Source organism: Papaver somniferum, chromosome 3 (assembly GCF_003573695.1).
Source record: "Papaver somniferum cultivar HN1 chromosome 3, ASM357369v1, whole genome shotgun sequence".
Taxonomy (NCBI): Eukaryota; Viridiplantae; Streptophyta; class Magnoliopsida; order Ranunculales; family Papaveraceae; genus Papaver; species Papaver somniferum.
In genome coordinates, this window is record NC_039360.1 from 81,014,387 (window position 1) to 81,022,660 (window position 8,274).

Below are 8,274 nucleotides of genomic sequence, written 5' to 3' on the forward strand. Positions count from 1 at the left end.
TGCAGACTTTGCAGGTGATGTAGATAAAAGGCGAAGTACGAATAGTTATGTTTATACTATGGGGTCAGGTGCAGTGAGTTGGAACTCAAGGTTACAGAAGTTGTTGACATTGTCTACTACGGAAGCGGAGTACGTAGCGGTGACGGAAGCGAGCAAGGAGATGATTTGGTTACAAGGATTATTAGCTGAGTTGGGCAAGGAAAAAGGAGATAATGTTCTGTTTAACGACAATCAAAGTGCTATACGTTTATCCAAGAACTCAGCCTATCATGCTAGGACGAAGCATATAGATATCCGTTATCATTTCATTCGGGATCTCTTAGAAGAAGGAGAGTTGAAGTCGAGAAGATTCTTGGTTCGAAGAATCCTGCAGATATATTTACCAAGGGAGTTACATCAGACAAGCTAAAGCTCTGCAAGGCTTTAGTTGGTCTCTCAGAATGAGGATCTGCGAGGGAAGCCGCACTAACAAGGAAGATGTTTTAGCACCGTCAATCCAAAGTTGAAGAATGGAAGACAATCAATAAGTCTTCAAAGTGTGAGATTGTTAGTTATTGAAGACTAATTAATTATTTCCTAAAGTTTGACGTGGTTATTTAGGGAAGGGGTTTCCTAAACCAGTTAGAATTCTTGGTGGCCAAGTTTGTAACCTATATAAATAGGTAGTTAGGCCTTGTAGAATTTGTGCATTGTATAGAAAACGATTAAGAGATTGGTGAGAGATTTCTTGTATAGCTTTTAGGTATAAAGCTAGGGTTTCGTTGTGAGAGCATATTGGTGAGGAACAAGAGACAAGGTTATCGTCTCGGGTAATTGTTGCGGTGTAACCAAGGGTTTGCTGGGATTCACACGACGCTGTAATCGTTTTTCTTCATAGTGGATTTGAGTTGGTGCGGCTCAAAGTGGACATAGACAATATATACAAGTTGTATGTATTGGTCGAACCACTATATATCTTGTGTCTTGTGAGTTGATTTATCTTTCTCGTATTATTATGGTTGCTTGTGCTTGGTTTACTTATTATTCATCATAATATCTCAAGATCCGTTATTCCGCGGTTGTCAGTGATTATTCCCTAAGAAAATCCAGACAATTTTCTCCTCCTTCCTTATTTCTCATTTTTCAATAATAATTGACCATTTCTGCCAAACAAAATAAAAGTAGTTTATTCAGCAATTGTACACATGGCATCCATTTAACAGGGTGAGTGAGTCAATAATAACACATCATTCTCAGTTCGCCCTTCATCATTTTCTAAATCTGATTTTCTTGCAAAAACATTGCCAGCCACCGCAAGCAAATTATCAATAGAAGAAGTACAGTGCTTGCTATATCAGATCCTTCACGCAGAAACTGTCACTGTGCGTGCCACTATGCGAGACGCCAGTGAACGGCGCTGCTAGGGTCAGCTTAGCCCCACGCCCATTCCGAAGCACTTGCATGTGCAGCAAAGAAAACTACACTGACACTGCTGTATAAAAACAAATTTGACCAGAATAATATATTAAGTAGTAATAAAAACTAACCCTAGTTAAGCCAAAATTAAACCTACCCTTTTTAGGTTGACTACTTTACTTATCGCCTTCTTCTTCTACGAATTCTGATTGGTTTCCTTTTTTTGGTCTTCGTATACTTCTTCTCTTCGACAGAAGAAGAGAGGAACAAGCCTCCAAGGAGTTCGTCGATGCGAAGTGTCTTCCCCGCATCCGCAACCGTATCTACAGGCGTTTCAATTTCTCTAGGTAAAAAAGATCTTGATCTATTCTTAGTAGTTTTTGGTATATTTAGAATCAGAGTTTTGTATATAGAAGTAAGTGAGTGAGTTTCTAGGGTTTTAATCTGTAAAAAAAAAAGAGAAAAAAAAAGATGAGGATTTCTGATTCTTCGTGTGCCGGGGGTGGTGGTGGGGGTGGGGGATTTGGTGGTGGTGCTATGGTTGTTGCTAATAGAAGTGCAGAAGATGATTTCTTCGGAGATCCAAAAGGATGGCCACCTGGGTTTAGATTTCATCCAACTGATGAAGAATTAATTCTATATTATCTCAAAAGAAAAATGTGTCGACGTCGATTAAAGCTGAATGCCATCGCTGATATCGATGTCTACAAGTGTGATCCTGAAGAATTACCAGGTACCCTTTTCCCCTAATTTTGATTTCAATGTGAAAAGTTTGATTATTTTGCTCAGCTGCTTGCTCCATTTGATTTTATCTTAATTTAGGGTTTTGTGTAGAATTGGGTACTGTAACTTATTGTTTGAAATTTGTAATTGAATTGAACTGATCAGTTGTTTGACTAACTGAATTGCAGCTCAATCTCTTCTAAAGACTGGAGATAGACAGTGGTTCTTCTTTAGCCCCCGAGATAGGAAGTACCCGAATGGGGGGAGATCAAATCGAGCAACTAGACAAGGTTACTGGAAGGCAACAGGGAAAGATCGACGAATTGAATGGAACTCTCGAACAGTTGGATGTAAGAAAACCCTAGTCTTCTACAGAGGCCGTGCTCCTAGTGGTGAGAGAACTGATTGGGTCATGCACGAATATACTTTGGATGAAGAGGAGCTCAAGAGATGCAAAACTGCGGTGGTATGAATCCTGATTATGCTTTAATCTTCTTAAAACTTTGTGTTGATTTGATTACCCAGTTGAGTTTCTTAGATTTTGAGTTTTCCTAATGAAATTTATTTCTGGATTTTTGGATTTGCAGGATTGCTATGCCCTGTATAAGGTTTACAAGAAGAGTGGAGCTGGTCCTAAAAATGGTGAACAATATGGGGCTCCATTCAGGGAGGAGGATTGGGCCGATGATAGTGATCTGGTTGAAGCAAGTGCACCCAACCATGATCAGGTGCAACATTTGGATAACAATGTTAATGGTGATAAATCTTTAGTTGACAATCCAAGTGAGCCACAGTGTGACCTCCTCGATGAGATTTTGGGGCTGATTGCCAATGAATCCCAAACTAAAAATCAGCAAGAAAATGGTCATCTGTTTATCAAGGTATAGCTTCTGGTAACCTTGGCGTCGAACTTGAGTGAAAATTGATCTTTTAGCTTTTTGTTTTCTTAACTATTAGCTCAATAAAATTTGTTAACAGTGCTTGTGATATATGTCAATATAGGATGGTCCTGATAAAGGATATGACAATAGTATGATGATGGGCCCCTCTATGGAAACATATTCTGCTGAACCCAGCATGGTATTGAATCCTTCTTATATTCAGCATGGTACACAGTATAGCTTCGATGTGACACGTTCGGTTATTTCTCATATACCATCAAACGAAGCACCCGAAGTTTCATCTGCATCTCCATATACTTCTGAACTGGTTCTTCCTGAACTCGATGAAGATAACTTTCTGGAAATCAATGATCTTCTCGGTCCGCAGCCTGGGTACTCTGATGTAAATCATGCTGATAACAGCTTATTCTCTGAAGAGCCTGAATTTTACTTCGATGCAGCTCAGTATCTTCGAGACACGGAAGCCACTGATCGACAGACTAACTCGTATCTGTATTCTAATAATCCTATTGGTGAACTAACAGGCCATTCGGATCACCAAATGCAACCGAACCACCTAGTTTATGGAAATGAGCATGTTGCTTCACAGCTTTGGATGCATGATCAGAACTGTGATGGATTTGTTTCATCAGAATCAAACCATGCGACTGTGGCTCCATTAAATTCAGGTATATATAAGTCTGACTCGAGGTCCTATTAATCACTGTATATCCACTTAGCTAAGCTGTCATTGCTTAGTTGGTTCCTGATCTGGCTCGTTAATCTTTAGGTACAAATGTAATACATTCTGGTGGTTCTTCGGGTAACTATGTTGGTCAGCAAACACATAACCAAGGAAGTAACAATGCTGATATTGATGTGGACACTTGGTTTTCCTCAGCAATTTCATCCTTATTGGGATCAGTTCCAACAACTCCTGCAATAGCCGCGGATAATGCCATAATTAACCGTGCATTTGAGCGCATGTCAAGTTTTGGTAGAGTTCGAATTCCTAGAAGAGATGCAGAGGTTCCTGGAGGTTTACGTCCTAATGTGGGGAGGAGAAATACTACCAGAAACGGAGGATACTTCTTCCTATCGATACTTGTTGCACTTTGTGCAATTTGTTGGCTATTAATGATTGGGACGACGATAAAGGTTGTGAAAACTTTTGTGTGGAGGTTTATTTCTTCGTGGTAAGTGGTGGTGTGAATGTGCATATTAAAAGAAAAATCATTTCTCTTCAGGGTAGCAATTTTCTTTTTTTACCATCTTAAAGGCCAATTTGTTATTATTTAGTTATAATTGACTAATAGTGGCTAAACAACATCAGTAAGCTAAGGAGCAAATATAATGTACCTTTCTAAGTAGCGCTTCGTGTGTCTTTTTAATTCAGTTAGTTCACATCGTCCAGAAGTAGAACCCTCTTCAATCTTCGTCTTATTGTAAAGTAAACTGGTAAATATTATTTATTTTGTTATGAAATAAAGAAGACACACACGGTTTTCAGGAATTTATAATTCCATGGAATTACAAATTCTGGGATTCATGTAAATTCTTTGTGTGTCTAGTAACTCAATTAATATTCCTAGGATTTATAGAGTTTTTTTGTATTAAAGTCTTTGTACCGTTTGGCATTACCCCCAAATCTTAAAATTGCATATATATGGGATTTAAAGTTTAAAAAAAGTGGGTCCATAAATCTCTTGATAAATTTCCCTGTAAATCTTAGGGAGGAGGGGTCAGACTCCATATGGAGAATTTGTTGGAAAACTGAATCTCGTAGGAAACGTGATTCCAAGGATTCGGGCAACCAAACATTTAAAGGAAACGAAATTCTATCAAATCCCCTGGACCCATTAAATTCCACCTTTAAAATTCTACATCCAAACCCACCATAAGGGCAAAAAAAAAGAAGAGAATTGTGTTCATTTTTGTGTAGTTACATAGTTTTAAGCCTCTAAGGCAATTTTTGGTACCTAAGAATACACAAACCCTTAACCTTAGACAATTTTTGACATAAGGACATCTTAGTCGACAAAATTAGGTTTATAACATTTCCCTTGATGATTGTTGTGTCTATTAGCATATTTGGATACTGGATACCAGAAACAGTAGTTAGAAACTAATGTCGGAACCATAACGTTTTTGTTTCACAAGAAATCAATTTTTTTGCTAGTAGAAGTCATTCTGAAATCGTCACTTCTGACTGTTTTGCTTTCAGAAGTCAAAAGGCAATCTCTGGAATGGTATCCAAACTGCGTATAAGTTATTATGATATATCCCAAAAAAAACTTAAAAGATAAAAACCTGAAATTACATAAGCATGTAGAAACGTAAAATAGCGTTGGGCACGGGAATGTTGCCTTATTACCTCGACGAAGGAAAAAATAAATACAACAAGAGAAGTCCAGTGAGTGCAATTTTGATGATGACACTCCCATTGATGAATACTTAAATCTTGGTTTGCAAATTGTTGAATCTAGAGTTTCCAATTTCGATGAAAAATGTCTTGAATGATGGAGATAATAATGCCTTTTCTTTAGTTTTTCACAAGCGGTTAGGAAGTGTTAGAGCACTGCTCGGTCGAACTCGCAAGCGTTGCTATATCAAGTTTGTTTGTCAAAGTTTAGTTGCCAAAACTATAAGTCTTGATTTCTAGTCTACGAATAGATAAGTCTCGGACTAGGATAGAAAGTGTCGTTGGCTCTAGACTCCACGTTGTTCATCATGCAAATACGAAAACTACTCAAGCAACTGGTGGAACTTCATCGACAAAAAGGTATGTGGAGACTTGAACTTATCTATCACTCAAAAGTCTATTTTATCTCCTATCTTGAGACAAAAGTCGTATTGCTATATAGACTATGATTATACACATGTACTATTTCGAGCTGAGTTTATCTCGCTTATCTATTTCTCGAAATATGTGTTGGTAAGCTTTCGCTTTGGCCAAGTTCATCTTTACTAGTGACGAAATTCATATTAGTTTCAATTACTTTGAAAATCGCTTTGACGAAAAATAGTTTGTGAACAACACCTATATAACGTCCTCTATGAATGTTTCAATGATTGAAATGAGAGTTTAGAATAAATAACCATGGTTGCAAATTCTTGAATCGAGAGTTTCCAATTTCGATGAAAAATGTCTTGAATGATGGAGATAATAATGCCTCTTGTTTAGTTTTTCACAAGCGGTGTTGTCTTCGAACAATCATGTTCTCAAGTCTTCATGCCTCTTTAAGAAAATTGAGGAAGTGTCATAGATTAACTTCTCAAAGATGGTTAGCAAAAGTAGTTGATGTAGTTTCTTCAACAAAGTACCAAGATATGAATACAAAGCCATATGTGAACAAGAACCGTATTTTTGATTTAACCTTGGTGGTTTAGAAGGACGCCCAAATTCCTAGAAGATGATTATGTTGGGTTGGTCTAATCAAATGTGGACATTTGTTGATACCCTAAAATAACCATATAAGAACCAAATCCCAAATGGGGTAATAATAGGGCTTGTATGGTGATCTCAAGGCAATTTAGGCTTAAGAGGAGAAGTTATAATAACTCCTTAAGGAAGGTCAAAACATTAGTCTAAGAGGGAAGACCAAAAAGTCAAGTCTAACTTAGAAAGAAAGGAAGGATATATTTGTAAATATCTTTTAAAAGATGGGTTTAAGAATAATACCAAAGAGAGAGATGTCTATGAAAGGAAGGAGATTATGCTAATGAAATCAAACTTATTCTCCCCATTAGAGCATGTCTAGTTGTTATTAAGGTTGGATCACGACCAACCTATCAACAACATTCATTTTATAATCGAATTTAAACAACTCCATCTTAGATGACCGCCGGGTTGAATGAATTGCGTCACCTTGTCAAGAAAACCCAATGAGATAAAAGTTGGACAAAGGAAAAAAAAGCACAATATCAACACTTTGAATGAAAATTCAATGTCAGCGAGATATTGCCTCATTCAAACCCAGTTGGCTGAGCCAGAAAACTTACCAAAGAGGAGCTAGGAATAATTTTCTAGAGATAAGGGGATTTAGGTGGACTAAAACCTAAATAATTGGCGGAGTAAATAAAAATACGAGGAAAAACTAAGGGTAGATAGATGGTTTATGAAGATTTAGGGGGGGCTAGAGCTAGGGCTAGTCAACCCATGGCTCCTCCACTGTTCAAACCTTGTCAATAAAATCACATGAGACAAAACCTGAAACGAAGGAAAAATGGTACAACTTTTGACCTGTTTATTGATGCTAACTTAGCAATATGAGTATTACGGAAAATAAGCATCAAAACAGAATGTGCAATCTATTTAATAGACAAGTTCTATGCAAGTATAGTTTTGAAACTACATACCAAGAAAAAGAAAAGAATTTATGCTGCTTAAAGCCTTAACCGTGGGTTTCAGTGTTTTTCTAAACACTTCAAGAGACCTATATAATTAACCTCATCAGCTAATCAGGATTTGGTATTTGGAAAACAGATAAAAGATTGTTAAACATGATATAATCGAGTCAGGTGGCTGCCTGAATATAATTTGAATCCTTAAAAGATTACAAATTCGAATATGCACCTTGACCATATTTCTTATGTGAATGCGATGTGAATCTTTCAAGGAGTACTATACCAAGTGCATCATACATGTAGAACAAAATATTTACAAATAAATTCTAGAGATATTTTGTAAAAGGGTCGTAACTTTAACAGTTAATTAAGGCATGGGTCGTAAAAGATGCACTTGATGTCATAGGGTCGTTGACTGACCAAAGACCGTGAGAAAACTGTTAGCTGACTTTTTTATTTCATCTAAATACCCTGACAATTAGTTGACTGTGTTGACCAATTGAATACTGTTAAAACCTTCAACAGACATGTCTGCCTGCTAATAAAAACTCACTCCAATCTTCACCTAACACAAGCATTTCTCCTCTGCTTTCTAAAAATCCAACATACTTATAACCTCTTCAGAACCCTAGTATAAGAAACACCATCCAGTTTCATACCATCACTCTTGATTTGATACAACGTATCTAAAATTTGTTTCCCTTTTTTAATCAACATCCATATCAAACAAATTCTATCATTCTTTGAAACAGAGCTCGTAATCCTAAACACCTCCAAGAACATCATATACTCATCAAAATATCCCTTTTAAAAAAATTTCATTAATAATTATGAATACATCTAAAAATCAAGCTCATACATATACTCAGGCAACACCATTTGTGGTAACTCAATTGCATAGCCAATTTCTCAATCGAAAAAATGCATA

The 8,274-nt window shown here is 36.9% G+C and overlaps 1 protein-coding gene across 1 annotated transcript; it reads left to right on the plus strand.

Annotated features, from left to right (window-relative positions):
• Positions 1 to 1,582: 1,582 nt before the first annotated feature.
• LOC113356631 (NAC domain-containing protein 17-like) lies at positions 1,583 to 4,548 on the plus strand. The gene is made up of 5 exons (XM_026599822.1): positions 1,583 to 2,128; positions 2,307 to 2,584; positions 2,706 to 2,999; positions 3,121 to 3,688; positions 3,790 to 4,548. Exons 1-5 carry the CDS (start codon positions 1,867 to 1,869, stop codon positions 4,197 to 4,199), a joined length of 1,812 nt encoding a protein of 603 aa, XP_026455607.1. The 5' UTR covers positions 1,583 to 1,866; the 3' UTR covers positions 4,200 to 4,548.
• Positions 4,549 to 8,274: the final 3,726 nt, after the last annotated feature.

Coding starts and splice junctions, on each gene's coding strand:
- LOC113356631 (XM_026599822.1), top strand. CDS start 1,867: ATGAGGATTTCTGATTCTTCGTGTGCCGGGGGTGGTGGTGGGGGTGGG. Junction 3,000..3,120: donor ATGGTCATCTGTTTATCAAG/GTATAGCTTCTG, acceptor ATGTCAATATAG/GATGGTCCTGATAAAGGATA. Junction 3,689..3,789: donor TGTGGCTCCATTAAATTCAG/GTATATATAAGT, acceptor GTTAATCTTTAG/GTACAAATGTAATACATTCT.